At 37.6% G+C, this 19,154-nt stretch overlaps 1 protein-coding gene across 6 annotated transcripts in view; it reads right to left on the reverse strand.

Annotated features, from left to right (window-relative positions):
• The window catches only part of LOC148956707 (uncharacterized), a 63,540-nt gene that overhangs the window by 20,555 nt on the left and 23,831 nt on the right, over positions 1-19,154 (reverse strand). For 3 of the 6 annotated variants that reach the window (XR_016141565.1, XR_016141564.1, XM_089086868.1), the window contains exons 3-4: positions 16,262-16,389; positions 12,400-12,536 (exon numbers count right to left, since the gene is read on the reverse strand). Coding sequence is in view for 2 of the 6 variants with exons in the window: in XM_089086868.1 (XP_088942994.1) it covers positions 12,400-12,536; positions 16,262-16,389 (265 nt within the window). In the remaining 4 variants the exon portion in view is untranslated. Of the gene's footprint in view, positions 1-5,902; positions 6,113-12,399; positions 12,537-16,261; positions 16,390-19,154 lie in introns of those variants that run through there. The other 3 variants (XR_016141561.1, XR_016141560.1, XM_089086855.1) reach the window with 2 other exon arrangements.

Below are 19,154 nucleotides of genomic sequence, written 5' to 3' on the forward strand. Positions count from 1 at the left end.
CATACAAGCTGGGGTAGCTTTGAACCAATGTTATAAGACCATCAAGTTTTTGATGATCCATAGTCATGGTTTTATCCATTTAAAAACCTTTCCAAGAATCCGTCCTGATTTGCTCAAATGGTTGCAGAAAGCTAGAGAGTTTTTCAAGCATGGAAACGGACGGATTCCCACCCGGATTGCTAAATCCGGACAGATTTCAGCAATGTGTAAATGCACTGTAAACTTATACTTCACCAGTTGCGCGGCTCGGTAGCACCTCCTTTTTTGGAATATCCTGATGGGTGTGCTGCCTTTCCAGTTTGAGGATACTTTGGCCGCTGAGGCCAAGATGGCACTTTGTTGTTCTGAAATCATATTTTGGTCTCTTGATTACTTATCAGGTACTAGTGAATAAGTCGTTCCATCCCTTTCAGTTTAAAAGTTGTTAAAATGATCATTCTATGTGACCAAAGACTTGAATAATCTTCTTTCTCAGGTTTGAGTATGAAGAAACCTCTTCCTTTTAGCCACATCTTGGGAACTTGGCCTAAAGTGAGGCTTCTCCTAGCTATACGAATATAATAAGTTTTAATATCTTTCCATCCCTTTTAGAGCATTATGGGATAAACCATATCTTCTCCAGGAGCTTTAAATGGTCGGGAATCATCGACAGATTTTCGACCAAATTCTTCATTACAGTTCAGGACACCAGCCTCAACCTACAAATTATATTACTATTACAGGTCAGATAGGGTGTCATTCCCTCTGGGTCTCCTACACTGCTTGCAATCATGCGATTTAGATTTTCTTCTAGATCCATGGCTAAAGTATCATCTTCACTTGATACACTACCCAGATGTGTCTGCTGGTCTCTCTTTAGAGCCTTCAGTAGCTAGTTATTGGCTTTATCTGACTCTATAGCGTCACACAAATTCATCTAATGGATCCTCCTTGCCCTCCTTATTTCTTTTTTAAGGAGTTTTGATCAATCCAAGCATGCCTTCGGGATAATCCGCTTGGATGGCTTTTCTTAATACTCTTTTCGTGTCAACTTCCCATTTTGACTTAGTTCCAAAGTCAACCAATTATTTCCTTGCTCGCTTTCCACCACAGATATTAGAAGGGTTGCCTTAAAGCCATCAGCCCTTCTGTCGCCTTTACAAGGTCCTGATAAGTCTCGTCATGATTTAATAGCAGATTTATCAGTTTTTCAGCTAATGCTTGTTTACATGTAAGGCAATTGGTTTTTCTTGTGTCTCTCATTAGTTTTCTTTATGGTGAGATATTTCGGCACTAAGCCAAATCAAACAATGATCTTAAAAATGACGGAAGATCACTCACGTACCAATCTCTTATTACTCTTGTATGCTGTTAAGTGGCTATTGTTAAATGTCACACTTCTCTTCTTCTTATTGTTTTGAAAGTCAGCCTTGTGCTCTAGTTCCACCATTCAAGACTCTCCCTGATTATGTATTCCAGGAGCCCAGGACCCCTCGTATTCACGTATGTACTTCTCCATGAAGTGTGCCGCACATCTGCATTACACGATAGAGTTATGGACATTTTTTTCGTTCTCACAATATCCTATCAGTTTTATTACCTTAGCTGCTTCTTCATAACATGGCATAAAAGCTGAATAAGACATTACAGTTTACAACCAATTAGATTTTTCACAGCTATGGCAACTACATCTCTAGAACAATACTTCGGTAATCTTGAAGCATCTGAATTCTTGGAATGGCAAAGGTGATTACCACATTACAAACAGGAATTTCACCTTCTCTGATCTTCCCCATGGCTTTCCTAGTGATGGTTATCAGCTCCTTTACTATTCTCACTTATGTCTCCGTCTCTGCCAGCTGCTTCCTAATATTATAGGAAGCTGCTTTACAGTGGTGCAAATTAATACTGTCAGCATTTTAGCCCTCTTGGCATATATATTAAGGTCATTTGTGATTATGTTTTTTTAAGGCCTAACTTCCTCTTCCCCAGGGGTGGACTCTGCCATTCTCTTAAAAAAAAGTTTGAGGAGCACATATTCCCTTTTTCCAACTGGGATACCGAGATTCCGAATCTCTATTTGCCCAATCAGATCCATGTCAATTATCAAATGCAGGCATGTTTTACCTTCTTTAACGTGGATTTTGGTTTTGGTTATGACAATTTTCTCCTAGGAAGAGAAACTGTTTGCAGGCAAATAACCAGCGTCAACAACTTCTCTGGTAACACAATTTTTGGATTTTCAACGAAGAAATTTATTCTCGGACGGGTGCCTCCCGGGGCAAAAGGTAAATATCCCGGTTTCAGGCCATTCAATACCTCGCCCATGACGAAATCTGTTCATATTGACATTTTTCTTTTATTATGCCGTCCTCAAATTTCTTCGAGACGACACCAGAGGCAAAGTTCAAATTGCCCTCCATAATTTTGGCCCCCACGGCTTCAATAAGAAAAACATTATCTTCATCCCTCAGGGTTTGCCTGTCACCTCAGCTGACCTTTACAGTTATAAGCCTTACGACATTAGCAAAGTCCTTTTTTTCGACATTAGCAAAGTATTTCGTGCTCCGGTAACTCCCCTGTTTCCTCTCTATTTTGGAGGGATACTTTGCAGGAGCATCAGCCAGGGTTATGTGCTCTGATAGATTAGCGCTATCTCTTTTTTGCCTTTTGGTTGTATCGGTATGTCAGTTGATTTTCAGAATTAACATTTCAAAGCCAGATTTCACAAGAACCACTATTGGTCTCTCAACGACTTTTCAGTAGGCCACTCGAGCAGAGGAAAAACACAATCAGACTGTTCTCACTAGGGAAACTTTGCAAATGTAAGTTTCTAAAAGTTTCCATTAACATGTTATGATATTATCTCTCTACTAGGTTACATTATGAGCGCTACCCCATTTCTCGTTAGGACAGGCCATTACTTCCATATTTTTCAGTTTAGACATAGTTGAGGCTCTAGTTATTTCCAAAGCTGTCTTGGCAAATCCTTTTACATTGATTCTTTGCCATTATTTGATAATGTTCTCCAAATCTATGATAAACTAGTGGCGGGTCCAGGGGGGCGAGCCCCCCCCCCCTAGCGTAGTCTAAAGTAGTGTAATTTACTTAATTAACTCAATTTTGCGTTAATTAAACTTGCCACTAACGCAAGTTTATCGGATCAACCTATTTCGCCCCCCCCCCCAAAAAAAATATTCTGGATCCACCCTGTGATAAACTTCTTGCTTTTTCCCTGCGTACACACGTATGAAATAATAGAAGTTGTTAAGACTCCCAGTTACAACTGCCAGTGATGAATAATTTTTCTTGGAAGCAAAAATGGCTTAAATCTATATTTACAAACAATAGCCAGTGAACGCTCCAGTAGTTTGGTACTAATTTGTTAATTGAAAATAATTAGCTTGATAAGTAATTTGAAAATAGTAAAAAATAGAGTGAAATGTTTAGCCAATAGTTTACTAAATTCTCCCAGAAGTCTAATTAAATGTATCATTCAGCTATCTGCAAAGCGATTCTCTAAGATAAGCATGAGAAAAACGAGTAAAACAAATACCAGCACGTGGGCTATGATCTTCCAATACTATCTGATATGTTTTCAATGTTTCTCAAAAATTATACCCGAGTAAATCATATGCATGTAAAAACTTTCACAAAAAACAACATTTCGAAAAAATTAAATTCATCTGACAATGAAATACATGTGGACTGCTGACAAAAGATTACAAATCAAAGGTTTCCACTGTAACGGAGAAAAGAACTTAAAAGTAACATGTGAATATTAAATAGTGAGCTCAGGGTTTCCATTATCTCCAGTTTTTTGCAGGTTCTAAGAATTTCCCCAAAAAGAAAATTTTATTCTCCTGAATACACACCAAGAATAATTAAACGATATAAAAGTTTTACTTATGAGATTTAATTTTTATGTTGTCTCTAGCCAGCTGTCAGTATATGAGAACTTTAGTTTCAGTTCTTATTCTTTCAAAATTATGCCATGTAGCTATTTTAAAGGAGGTTACGGTACCCACAAGGATGGGTAGTGTAATTACGGCCTATCTACATGGAGGCCAGAGGTGATCTGGAACAACTGGTCTTTCCTAAAATTTGATAAAATTTTAGAATCTCTTTCAACTTAACTAATCTTTCAATTCAGCTCTAAGCTTTAATTCAACTCCAAATTTTGACGGAGAAAATTGAAAACCCTTTAAAGCTGGGCCCATTTTTCATGATTGAGACCAACGCTTGTTTTAGCAGGGGCAAATCTAGGCTCTTGAGTTTGAATTGGGGATATAAAGAATGTGTCGACAAAATCGTCCAGTGTGCCCACAAATGCGGACACATAAGCTTAATTAAGACACTAAAATTTCAAGGCGTCAGCAATGCGTGCCGACGCCTTAGAACTTTGGGTGAGAGAGTTCCCCCTCCTATTAGCTGCACCCCAGGATTTTAGAACTTCTCAGAGCTAACCCCTTCAATAAGTGTTTTAATTTACTCATTCTTGAAAACTAGGAGCCTGGGAGTTGGAAGGTTGGCAATGGCAGATGGGGGGATATTTTGGGATAGCACCCGTTCCACGAAAATCTTGAGATTTTTACAGTTATTCCCTTAGTATTAATATAATGTTGAATTTTTCCACTTATAAATAGGCTAGTGGCGAATTAAAACATCTCTAAAATTCCAATGGCATTATGTAACGGGGTCTATTACATTTTATCTTTGTAAACTTATGTGATTTGGCTATTTTAAAGTCCTTACAAAAAAAAACTATACTATTTTTGTCTCATATTAATTGCTACATTGAATTGAAAATAGCAAAATAAAAAATAAATTAATATTTTTAGGACTATTTAATTTGACACTCAACGACTGTTAAAACTTAAAAAAGGAGTTTGTAAGGAAATTTTTGACCTGTCTTGTCTTTAACTATTACTTCAGAATATTATATTGTGCAAAGTGCTACCTCTCGAAAATGATCGAAACGGGTTAACAAACAGAACTGTCACCCAATTCTTCCGGAGTTTCTGTGAGTAATTTAAATAATTTCTTAGACCACACTGCCTTTCCATTTAAAAATCAAACGAAACGAAAATAAAAACGAAATATTTTCTGCACTAATAATAAAAGTCCAAATATTTGGGCTTCACGTCCTTAAGCCTTGAAAATCAACAGTGAAAACCAACAACCAACTGAATCACCACAGTTGCTTTATTGCATTGTGGTACACCAGAGAGCCAAGCTAATTTGTTCTGCTTATGTTCATTTTGGTGTTATTCCACGGTGAATGTTTTAATATTAGATGTTATTACGACCAACATGGGAAATCAACAAACAACAATATTCCTGCAGTTGCTTTGCTATTGCATTTTAATATACCAGAGAGACATTCCAATTTGTCTTACTTATGCTTGTTTGGTGGAGAAGGGTTTACGATGAATATTGATGCTGCTAAGTCTTTTTTAGGTTGGGAAGGTATTAATAGTAGAAAGCTTGTTGATCATTTTATAACTAAAAAGTGCAAGGTATAGATCATAATAGTATATGCCCCTGCAGAACCGACTGAAAGAGCTATTAATCACTCATATGAATTTTACTTATAGCTAAAAGAAAAAATACACAGGATCCCAGGCAGAAGCATGGTATTTGTATTAGGAGATTTTAATGCCCGGGTCTGCAGAATTAGGGATATTTGAGTAGGAAAAGAAAACATTAATGGTTAGATTCTTTGGTCATAAAATAGTATATGTATTTGCAAGATGGTAAGACCGCTAACGTTATTGATTATTTTATTGTAAACTGAAGACTGGCAAGATTGATACAAAATACTAGGGTAAATAGGAGTGCTGCTATCGATGTTAAAACTAAAGACAACCATATAATAGTATCTAAGGTTAATCTAAAGCTGAAATTTAGGAAGGGTAACTACCTTTCGGGAAGTTATGACGCTGGTAGACTCCAGGTAGACGCTGGTTTTTGTATCAAACCAGGAGTTAAGAAGCGTTGCGTTCTATCTTTCTATATGGATGAATTTGATGAACTTTGTCCTAAGGAGCATATAGAGGCCATGAGAGAACATGGAATCAAATGGGGAAGTCAAACTCTCCTAGACTTAGATTATACTGATGATATAAGCATCCTAGATGAAAATATAAACAAAATGAATGAATTTTTAAAGGTTTTGAGGGTTCAGGATGCAAGAACAAGTTTTGAAAATTACCGTTAAGGGGACTAAGTCGCTAAAACAAGGAATAAGTGAAGATGAAGAGGTGATGCTGAGTCAGGAGAAGATCGATCAAGTGGACAGCTTGAATTACCTAGGTAGTATTTATAGTACAGACGGTGGGTACAGTGAAGATATTAATAGTAGAATAACCAATGCCGAGGGTGTTTTTTAACGGTTGAAGCTTTTTGGAAGAATAAAAAGATAAGTCTGCGAACAAAAATTGGAATATTGGAAGCTACAGTGATGACAGCGGTCAAGTATGGTTCTGAAACGTGGGTGCTCTGAAAGACGGAAGAGGATTTACTTGACGTTTTCCAAAGAAATTACCTACGGATTCTTTTGTGTACCCGTCTGACTGACCTTACCTTTAACAGTGAGCTGTACGAAAAGTGTGGTCCAATCCTGTTCTCTAGGGCTATAATGAGAGAAAGGTTGAGATGTCTAGGACACATTATGCGGATGAAGGAAAATAGATTTCCAAAGATCGTCCTAGTTGGCTAACCACCTAGAGCTAAACGAAAAGCAGCTCGTTCCCGGATTGTGGTAGGAGGACGTCTAAAGAAAAGATTTAAGAAAAATCGGAACTTTTTGTCAGGGTGTAAAGGAACTTTAATAGATTGGGATGGAGAGGAGCGCGCATAGCTGTGTTGGCCCCAGGTGCTTTGGTGCTTCCTTGAGTTGTCAGTAGTAGTAGTAATGCACGGTGAACGTTTTCATATTGGACATTATTAAGACAGTTCAAAATCAAAACCAAGCTGTGAGTACCACCTGACTGACCGTATCTCAACAGTAAGCTTTACGAACAATGTGGTTCAGTCCCTGTTTCTAGGGCTACCTCCTGGGAGGGAACTTAATGAGAGGGTGTAAAGAGGGAGGCTTCGAATAGGCTGGGATGGAGGAGGAGCGTGCATAGCGGCTTGGTGCTGTGGGAGTTATTAGTAGTAGTAGTGGTAGAATATTTCGACTTCACGTCCGGAAGCCATTATAAAAAAAATGACTTAAGTTAAATTAAACACAACATACGCATAAAGAAATACAATAAACAAAGCTTACCAATTAATAATTTCCCATATCACCATACAAAGAGCCGGAATGCGCAAAACCGAACGATAAATTAGGTTGTCTCTAGTACAATTGGAATTTGAAATATCTTAAGAAATTCCAATATCACCATGCAAATAGCATGAATCAAGGAGGCACACTTGTGCCTCTATAAAGAGGCGACCCACCATAATGTTAAGCGATTTCAGGTCCTAGAGGTCGCAGAGAGACGGCGGTAATCGTATTTTGTAGCCCAAGCTCAAACTAAGAAACTTGCAAAATTTCATCCACCGCCGACTTTCTCTTCATGGGGTAAACTGGGCCGGAAGTTTCGACCCTCCCACCACAGCCCCCCTTTAACGTTGTCCGATTGGGCTGAAATTTAGAGGTTAAGCTTTCCAAGGATCCGGAAGCTTGTACTCTAAGTTTCAGCTCAATCCAATCACTCTTTCCCTGTTTTCAAAAAAACAAATATCGCCACTTAAATTTCAACATTTCTTTTTTTTTTCTTAGCCACGCCTACAGGCCACAGTTAGCCATGGATCTAGGTGAATGATGACTCATTCAAAGCAAAATTTGACCTGTTAGGGCCTTTTGATATTTTAAGACAGAAAATATTATCCACCGAATTTACATTTACGAAAAGCCTCGTTTTCACATAATAGCCCATGTTAATTTTCCCACCACAAACCCCCTTTTACGTTGTCTGATCGGACTGAAATTTAGAGAATAATCTTTCCTGGGGCCTGGGAGCTTATCCTCGAAATTTCAGCTCAATCTGATCACTCCTTCCCTGTTTTCCAAAAACCAAATATCGGTTTTGCTTGCGTCAAAAAGATTCACCTTACTAAAAAACAATTTTAATTATGCCTCTTTAGTGTAGCTGTGAGACTTCAGGCTGTCAGGCGGAAAACCCGAGTTCGATTCACCGTTAGATCAAATTTTTTATATACTGAATTTAAATTTAAAAAAAAAAAACTCAGTTTCTTTTTTAAATTATTTGAAAAAAATATGTTTTCTAAAGAGTTAAAGAGGCTGAGTTACAAGGTCGACCCTTAAAACACCCTGTCGAGAAAGAAAAGAATAATACACAATCATCTAACAGTTAGTCAAGCAATAATAAGTAATAAACTGTACAAAAATGTGCAGAAATTATTTTAAAAAAACTAAGTTTTCTAAAGAGTTAAAGAGGCTGAGTTACAAGTTCGAACCTTAAAACGTACAGGGATTAGGAGGCACAGTTGGGGGGCTGCCACCCCCCAAACCCCCCGCTTTCGCAGCCTTTAAATAAAAAAAAAAAGGTTTTTAAACTGAAAGTAAGGAGCGACATTAAATCTTAAAACGAACAGAAATTATTCCGTATATGAAAGAGGCTGTGCCCTCCTCAACGCCTCGCTCTTTACGCTAAAGTTTTTATTGTTTAAAAAAAGAGTTGTGAGAAAGTCAAACTTTAGCGTAAAGAGCGAGGTGTTGAGGAGGGCACAGCCCCTTTCATATACGGAATAATTTCTGTTCGTTTTAAGATTTAATGTCGCTCCTTACTTTCAGTTTAAAAAACTTTTTTTTATCTTTATTTAAAGGCTGCGAAAGCGGGGGGTTTGGGGGCGGTAGCCCCCCAACTGTGCCTCCTAATCCCTGTACGTTTTAAGGTTCGAACTTGTAACTCAGCCTCTTTAACTCTTTAGAAAACGTAGTTTTTTTCAAATAATACAACAAACAGAATGACAAATTCAGTTGTCTCTGGTACCAGCTTAATAGTGCCAATTGAAAAAAAAGCTTTATAGTTCGATTAAGCAGAAAATTTGATACATAGAAAAATACTGATGATCTGGAAGTAATTGTTGTTTTGATTTTGACCCTTTTAGATAGATAGATAGATAAGATAGATAAGATATTTATTTCGAGAAATTACTATCACAAGCCCTGAAGGGCCGAATTCAAATTTCGAAGTCCATAAAAAAACAAACAAGCAAGAAAATCATAACAAAAGCACAACAATTTACAGATTGGCAACCAATGAAAAAAAAGTAATAAAAAAAAAGAAAAAAAAAAAATAAAAAAAAATAAATGAATAATCAAATATCGGAATGCTGTATGATTCCTTTGTCACTTATAATAAAAAACTTCAAAATAGCAACTAGTTAATAAGATAAAAACTAATAAAACTGAAAAAAAAATAAATAATATACACATTAACAAATGTTTAAAAAACAACATAAAAAGGGGATAGGGAACAAAAAAAAGAGTATAGAGAAAACCGAGCTGTTTCTTTTATTATATAAGAGAAACGACAAAATTTATGCACTATTTATTAAATCAGTAAAAAAAGGGATAAAAGATTTCTTATACAGCAAGGTAGTACAGAGAATGGGAGATAATTTGGAAATAGGCTGTGGCACAGTACGTGGAGGAAGATTTATATCAGGTACATGGTATTCAGGGAAAGGGTTCGCATTACAGGGATTCAAAAGTGGCAACTTACCAAAACGGAGGCACAAATTAACTCTTCGTCTCTTGAGGGTCTCTAGGTTTGAAATATTTAACAAATACAGATAGGGTATCTTGCCCTCTTTAAAAATAATTCTTAGAGCTCTCTTTTGGACATTTTCAATTTTTTGCGTTGCTTCATTAGAGAGGCCAGGGTGCCACACAGGACAAGCGTACTCTAATATGGGACGCACAAAAGAAATGTATACTTGTAGTAAATGTGATTGGGGGCAACTGAATTTATTTAAAAGTTTAAGGAGGGAAAGTGAGGAGTTTGCTTGTCGTAGGATATTATTTATATGGGCATCCCATTTCAAATTGGAAGAAATTGTAACACCAAGGAGTTTAAGAGATGTGACAGAGGTTTCAGGAGGAATAGGAGCAAGAAAAAGGGGAGGGGATTTGAGGAAACGGGATAAGGGACTATTGCGGATTTAGAAGGGTTAACTGTCATGTCAAGGGAAGAGGCCTCACAGGCAATATCTTGGAGTATGCCCATTGGGTTGCTAAAAATGTTTTTATGACATATCTCTAAAACTGTCAAGTCATCGACAAATTTCCATCTATTGTCAAAGGGTTGAAAGGCTGTTAATCATAAGATAAAAAAGGAGAGGGCCTAGAATAGTCCCCTGAGGAATGCCATTAAATATGGGGAGGTGATCTGAGAAACAATTTAGACATTTAACTGCTTGAGATCTATTAGAAAGAGAAGAGGCAACGAGCTTAACAAGGAAAGTTTCAATGTGGAATTCATTTATAAGTTTATCTATGAGTAAATTGTGGTTAATCAAATCAAAGGCATTTTGAAGATCAATAGAAATTAGATTAAGCCAAGTGTTAGGTTTTTCAAGTAATTTACCCATGGTATCAACATGATGGATCAGGTAATGAGAGGTTGACGTGGATTTGAAATTACCATACTGTCTAAGATTAATGAGGGGGAGGACTTTCATCTTAAGCCAGTCTGCGAGAAAACTTTCATACAATTTTGAAAAAATTGAGGGGAGGGTAATAGGAAGAATGCCATCAAAGCCAGGCTTCCCATTTTTCTTTTTGAGTGGGGTAATAAAGCCTTGTTTCCAATAGTAAGGGCACTGTCCAGATTCGGTAATTTAATTAAACAGGGTGGATAGGGGTTTTGTGAGGTAATCACTGAAAGCTTTAATCAGAGGACCAGGAATATCTAAAGGGCAAATGCTTGATCGTTTTATTTTTTCAATTTTTTTTACAACATCAAGTTGAGAAATATGGGGGAGTGAAAAAGGAACAGGAATATCTGGAAAATCGTAAGATAGTGGTGGGAGACTCTGGACAATAGAAGCCAGAAGCTTATTGAGGTCATTAGCTGTGGTCTTTGGAGGTTCATTTATATTAAAATTTAGTTATTCTTGACTCTTGTTGGTAATTTTTTTAATTTTAGAGTACCAATTCTTTTGTTTATAATGGCGAAAATATTTAATTTCATTTTTATGTTAGGATTGGGCGAATCTTTTAATTATACATTTTAATTCACTTCTTAACTTATTTGCTTCAGCTAAATTACATCTCTTAAATAAGCTTATTTTCGTGCGGATTAAAATTTTTCTGTGATTATTTATGTAAGGTTTATCACTGGAGCACTTTCTGATTTTTTTTTCCGGGAAACATAATGAGTAGGAATCAATTAATTTTTTGTTAAAAATCAAAATTTTATCATCAAGACTATTAGAATTATAAAGGTCTGACCAACTTTCACAGGTCAGCCATGAACCAAAAGAAAGAAGGCCTGCGTCACTGAGGGGACGGCAAACCCCAATGGAGGTAGTAAAGGAATGTTCAATGGCTGAAGAAGGAGAAAAAGAAGACAATAGTGGTAACTGCCTCCTAGTGGTGGCAGTGCTTGCGGGGAGTTGTAATACTTACTCATGTTTGAACAAATAACATCCAGAGAGGTGTTACCTTTTGTTGTAGATATTTTAACCAGTTGTTTAATATTAAGAGAGTTACAGATAGAGTCTATTCTCAGGTCATTCGCATCGCCAAGTAAGCAAATACCAGCATTCGGATACTTTGATTACACTCAGTCAGAACTTATTGGGAACTCTTGTATAAATTTTCGTTTCTGGTCAATACGATGGTTAGGGGAATGATAGAAGACAGTGGAGACAATTAAATTGAAAGGGCGGGGACGTATTTTTGGTCTAAGTCTCAGCCATAGAATTTCATCATAATCTGTTTCTTAAACTTGTATCTCTTGTCATCATAATGTATCTCTTGTAAGGATTCATTTAATAATAAAGGTAAAATCTCTTCACACAGTTGACAAACATTTACTTCCGTTTCAATTTTTGAAGCAACTTATAAGATGCCAGAAGAAGGAGAGAAAAGTGCTACGGTTAACAGAGTCTATGCAAAGAGGAACAAAGAGATTACTTGTAAAAATGTTCCGACTGAAAAAATTGTTGTTCTTTTTGCTGGCTTAAAGTTCCTGATGAAAGAGCAAATCAAATTTAAGGTAGGGAATTTTGTTCTCTCCAGAGAAGAGATTTCCTTATCTAGTCTAGATTTGCTGCTAAGCAGTAGTTAATCTTTTAAGCAAGAGATGTTTTTCTTTTCAACAATCAGGAATGCCAAAGCACAGAGACATTGGGCAGTAATCTCTCTTTTTCTCTTTGCCCATTGCGATTGCTTACTTTCGATGCTTTTGAGGCTTATACTGATAACTTTGGTCCCACTAAAACTTGCACAGCTTGGATCGTGATATAAAAAAGAGGTTACGAGACTACGAAGAATTCTTCTTGATTCTGACTCGATCAAGTTCTGGTTACTCCTGAAAAAAAATCAGGTTTTACACAGTGACTTCAAATTATGCAGCAAAACACAATGAAAATGAACTATGAATTAGTGAGTCATACCATAGAGTTGGAATCCTCAAGTTAAACTGCACGGTCTGTTGAAGGGGGCATCAAGTTCAGAGTTTGACAAAAAAAGCAAGTCTTTATCAAGGTTGAGATTGAAACTATATACATATTGAATATATAAACATAAAAAAATTTGCGAAGGATCCTCCATTTTAATAATAGGCCATTTCAAAATTCAAAATGTTTCGAATTAACAATAAACAATCTGAATCTAATAAATAGAAAGAGGAACATCAACTAAAATATGGAAAATTATAATGTGAAATTTTCTTTTCAAGGTTAATTGACAAATTTCGAATCAGATCAGGAAAACTTCATAATTAGATTCAGATTCAGGCATCATCTATCTTTCTGTATTTGAAAGGTAAAGAAATATAAAATAGACTAGACGGTAATTTTTTCTGTTCTTATAAAGAAAATATTGCATAATTTTTTTGGCTTGATAATAGCAATCGTAGCAAGAGTGAATCAGCTGGTGGTTCTTTTTTTTTCTTTCTCTTTTTTTTTGGGGGGGGGGGGTGGTCGAGGCAATGGGCCTTTCTGGCCTAAGCCTCAACTGATTTTTGATACTCTAAGCAAAACACGAACAATAATAGCGAATTATCTGAGGGTATTGTCTTTTGTAGGTGTGTAGTTTGTGTTCAACAAGATTATACATTTTTTTTTCAACTTGTTACGATCATTTTGAGTGAGATTTGTATCTCAAAATTAGACTCTTAGACTATTGTTATCTAATCCGAGGATTACAATGTTGCCCGTAACCAAAAAACCTCTAAAAATCCATTCATTTTGCTAACATTTTCATCTAGGATGCTTAAGTCATCCGCACAATCTAAGTCTAGGAGAGTTTCACTACGTGTTCTCCCATTGTCGATGCTGTGCTCCCTATGACAAAGTCCATCAAAATGATCCATATAAATGGAGAAAGAACGTAACCCTGCTTAACTCCTGATTTAATGCGAAACCAGCAACTAGCCTCATTCCTGCAACTAAACGTAACTTTTATTCTCGTACATAGCACTATTAGATTTAATGAATTCATCTGGTATACCATATAAGGATAGGACCTTTGCTAAAGCTCTTCTATCAATTCAAATCTGACGCTTGCACACAATCTATAAATCTGAGGAATAAATGGGATTGATGACACTGGCATTTCTCAATTATTAATCTAAGAGTAAAAATTTGGCCAACGCAAATTTAATTGCGGGATTCCTTTCACAAAGTTATACGTCCAAAGTTCACTTTCAGGTAGTATTAGAATCTTCAACCTACATTACCGTTCATCATAGGCAGCACAAAAGTCCTGCCTAAGTAAAGAGCTATGAGGGCCCAATGTATATTTTTTTCACCAAGGCCCTTCGTATAGAAGAAATTGTCATAGAAACTTCGAAAATGGCTAATTCGACTGGAAAGGGTAAGTTCTAGAACCCTATTTAAGAGTCGAACGTCATCGTAGGACAACCAGTTCCCCTCCCACACCCATCGAATCCCAAACATATCCAATCACATCCATATCCATCCCCAATTACATCCATTTTGTTCACCAAAGTTGAAAGGTCCAGTAACTCTGTCTCTGGGGATGTCGACCCCCCCCCCCCGAGGCCTCGGGGCACGCGCTGTAGGTTATAAAATTCACCCATTCTTTACATATTTGTCATTTGTTATTATATGTATTATTGTTATCGTAATAGTGTTTTTATTGAGAAAGGGAGGTATGTTTGACCTTTAGTGTCCAAAAAGACGAACGGCATTCATATGAAACTTTCAGAGAATGTGGAGGGGAGTGTTGAATTAATTTTAAACATGTTATGTGCATATGGGTTTTTAAAAGGGCATTATTCAGGAATGACTGAGTGCATTAAGTTGGAACTTTAAGGAAATGATGAGAGGGATGATCAACTGACCGAAAAGGCAATATTTGCAGGCTACTACTACTACTACTACTACCCAATGATAGTACTACTACTACTAATACTACTACTGCTACAATATTGATTGCTTCTGTAGCGACTACAATCAAGGATGAGGATATTGAAGTGAAAATTTGAGGAAATGTTGAGGGGAAAGTTGAACTAAATTTTGACATTCTGTCCATACAGATTGTCAAAAGGGTGTATCAGCAATGCCTTAGAGACGGCTTACCCGTATCAAATTGAAACTTCCAAGGCATCATGGGGGGGGGATGTTCAACTGACCGAAAGACAACACTTGCATACTACTACTGCTATCAATACTGCTGCTACTACTACGCCTACTGCTACCATTGATACTAGTTGATACTGCTACTATGATACTAGTGCTATTAAGGCTAATGATTTGAAGGTGATGTGACAAAATATTTGGGGGAAATTTGGACAAAATAAAAAAAATATGTGCATGCGGATATTAAAAAAGTGCGTCTGAGGAATGGATGTTATTAAGGATGCCTATTAAGTTGGAAGTTCAAGAGAATACGTAAAGGGGAAGGTCAATTGACAAAAAAACAATGTGTGCACGCTACTACTAATACTACTACCAATGCTACTACTACTACCACTGTAATATCTTCAGCCCCGATTCAAGAGAGGAACTTTTTTAATCGACAAATCAAATTTTTCGCTGAGGTTGCTCCGGAGTTGAATAAGTAAGCACTAACGTAAGTCATCCACAACAACTAATATTATTGATGATGCTCATCGTAGCATGTCTTATAGCCGCATATTTCCCTGCGCATCATTTACGGTAGCAGCGTGTGCAACCTTATATTTTGTCATAAATAATTTTCGTTTGCAAGCTATTGTGATGTTCGACGTCACATTTCGCTGAAATGTGACGCAGAATTTCGCTGTGCATTAATTTCTTTTACGATTCACTGCGATTTTTGCTGTCACTAGTCTTCTAACCGCATATTTCGTTGTGCCTAATTTTATTTTGTGATTCGTTGTGATGCTCGTTGTCGCATGTCTTCTAACCACGATTTTCGTTGTGCATCATTTTCGTTCGGGGTTCGTTGTGGTTCTCGCGTCTCTTACATTCTAACCGCATATTTTGATGTGAGCAATTTTTTTGCGATTCGACATAATTCTCGCTGTTGCTTGTCTTCTAACCACAGATTACATTGTTTTAGTTGTGCATCAATTATGTTTACCTTTCGCTGTCACTTGTCTTCTAACCATAAATTCCATTGTGCGACTTTTTGCTTGAAGCTCGATGTGATTCTCGCTGTCGTTTGCCTTCTAACTTCAGATTTCGATGTGCATCATTTTCACTTGTGGTTCGTTGCAATGCTCATTGCCGCATATCTTTTAACCAGAGATTTCGTTGTGTTTCATTTCAGAAATTTCCCCCTTTCTTTTATTTAACTATTCGGATACATTCGCCATCCTGCATAGTTTTGCATGACATCATAGATACCAAAAAATTTTCAATGCGATCACCCCTATAAAAAACGAATTTGCCTAAAATCCTTAACACATTTAGATCATCTGTTCAAGCAAAAAAATGTTAGTGTCAATTTTCAGAAAAAGTTGTCGAGCCGTTTTCGAGAAAAAAAACACACACAATTATTACTCTCTTAAAGAAGGTGGAGATATATATCAGCATAAATAAAATTAAAGTAGCTCACCAATTTGTTTCAGTACATTTTCTTTACCTGGATGGTTTATTGGCCTGCCTTTCTCTAAATTCATCTTCCGTAATTGGCATATACTGCAACCAAAAAACGAAGCTTTTTGTTTTGATTTTTCGTCCGTTAAATACGTCAACATCAATTCTTTTAAGCTAAAAAGGGAAAACTATCCATGTTAGCTTTAAATACTATCCATGTATACAACCTTCTAGTGATTTGCCGCTAAATTATTCAAGCATTACTATACGCCAGCCAAACTATGCGCAGCTAAACTACAACAAGGAACATTTTTGCAGATTAGTTGTAGAACCATGAGAATGCATGCTATACAAATAAAATTGAACGCATGCCCTGTATGCATCACGACACTGTTAATCCGATCGCCAAGAACCTTTGAGAAGCTGTTGAGTATACTCTTGAGATATTTTAGGCCTAAAAATCCCCATCCCTAGAAGGCCCTCTTCATTAATTTTCGCGCTAACTGAAATGGATTTTATCAACTGACTGGGTCATTTCAACCGACTGATTTGGCTGATATTGCTACTGGGATTACTTAATCAAAATCAACAAGAAAAAAACACGCGTCTATGATCTTTCTCCTGGAAAAAAATGAAAAATTCCGAATGTCTGTAGGTAAGAGCTTGAAACCTCCACAGTAGGGTTCACTAATATACTAAATCTAATCACAGGATTAACGTTCATAATGCTATACTAGTGTAGTTAGCGACAGCAGGCCTGCAAAGCACACTAAAAATCAAAAAAGAGAAAAGGAATGCATTAAAAAAATCCTTTAAACATTTTTTTTTTATTTACAAAGAATGTAGATGAAACAATTTCCTTTGGAATGAGCCCTTAAACAGCTCTCTATGATGTTCCAGTGTCCTGCTAGCAGTGGAAGAAAAAAGTTAAAAAAAAGATGACACAACCTGAGGCATTGTAAGTTTCCTGTGTCGGCTTTTCGACCAAGGCAATTCCAATTGTGTACTTTTTGTTTCGATCTGACAAAATTTTTAGGGATTTCAGGCTATTTTTAGAAAACTCCATTAAATTTGTTTTCCTAATAACATTTTACTATTAAGACTAATTCAGATAATAATTTATCATTTTTGAATCAGCTAGAAATGAAAATCTTTTCTCACTTGCCAGTACTTTTTTGAACACATTTTTGGAATTCTTGGTTACTGTTGGCCGAGGTCCGTCCTTTACTAAGTTGCAGCTACCACTGCAACCGTGATACATGTATGTGGAACAATAAATGACTGAACTTTCCCAGAATTGACGCAGAGCCAGTATGTAGTCGCAAAACCAAATTTTTATTCGTTTCGTGTTTCATACTCCTGGTTTCAGTGAAAGCTGAGACTAATAAACCGAAAAAAAACTGATTCAGTTTTCGCTTTAAGACAAGGCAAATGTTGGCCTATTTCGTTCTTTCATACAGCTTAAAACGGATGCAAAATGTTATCTGATCCATACTTATTAATCATAATTTTTATTTAGCGTTTAACTGGCTTTGGGGATGTAATTAAACCACTCCATGTAATAAAACCACTCTAACCTCCCGGCCTCCTAGGTGGGAATCACGGCCTGATAAGGACGAGTGCTCCCAAGCTATGGTTGGGGCCTCGGAGCAAGGATTCACGCCCCCGTCCCTAGCGAGCCGCGAGGAGAGCCCTAAGTTGCACCTCACAGCGGTAGAGTGGTGTAACATTCTATTGGTAGCCTAGCCCGACAAATCCAATGGCAAACGCAACATGGGCGCCAAGGGTTTGGTGCCAAGAGTCCTTGGTCAAGTCAATTCCCATGAAACACCAATGGATATTGAAGATCAAATGCAGAGAGATAGTACTACTAGGGCGTTTGCGGTAGCCGACGAGGAGCAGATCAGGGTGGTGCATGGCCCGGCAAGTATGCAAGCCGCCCGATCAAGAAAACATCTGAATACTGGCGAGTGGAATGTTCGCACGTGCAAGCTGGAATCCACGCAACTGTTCCTTGCGAGGGAGCTGCTGAAGTATAACATCAACGTTTGTTGTCTGTCAGAAACGAGACTGAATGATGTTCTATCCAAAAAAATGACCGTTTCCGAATCTGACTCATTCCAGTTCTACAAATCGGGTCCCAATGATGATTCCAGCCAACAAGGAGTTGGGTTCCTGCTAGACGGTCCTACAACATCATACGTCACCTCTTGGAAGCCAGTGTCACCAATGATCGCCATGATCAGACTGAGAGGCCACCTTAGCCACATAACCATAATCGCTATGTACGCACCGATAAGGGACAGCAGTGACGCGGTCAAAGATGCCTTTTATGATAACCTACAAAGAATCATCGACAAGACACCAAGGCGTGACAAGCTCTTTGTTGCTGAAGACTGGAATGCCCGGCTTGGCAGAGAAGACCCCGGCACAGCAGCAGTTATTGGCCATCAAACCGTTGGTGAAAGATGCATCAATGGAGAAAGGCTCTTACAACTAGCGAGATACAACAGCCTATGCGTCACAAACACTCTTTAAGCACAAGAGACTCCACCTCGTTACATGGCGTTCGAACGACGGCGTAACAACAGCTCATATCGACCACATCTTAGTTAGCAGAAGATGGAGGAGCTCCTGCACAGATGCCCAGGTATACAGAAGAGCAGAAACAGAATCTTTAAATGGATCCGATCACTATCTCCTCACTTGCAAAATCCGTCACCGCCTTAGTAGGCAGAAGTGACAGAAGGCAGGGAAGCGCTTCGATGTGTCGAAAACTAAGATGCCCGGAAATCAAAGCTGACTTCGAGTTAAAGCTAAGCAACTGGTTCGAAGCCTTGAACCGTCTCTCATACGTCCACGAAGAATGAACACAGATCGAAAATGTGACACAGGACGTAGCTGAGGAGGTGCTTGTCCACACAAAACGAAAACAGCGA

This window comes from Artemia sp. Qi Xiang Cuo, chromosome 1 (assembly GCF_049724085.1).
Source record: "Artemia sp. Qi Xiang Cuo chromosome 1, ASM4972408v1, whole genome shotgun sequence".
Classification (NCBI taxonomy): domain Eukaryota; kingdom Metazoa; phylum Arthropoda; class Branchiopoda; order Anostraca; family Artemiidae; genus Artemia; species Artemia sp. Qi Xiang Cuo.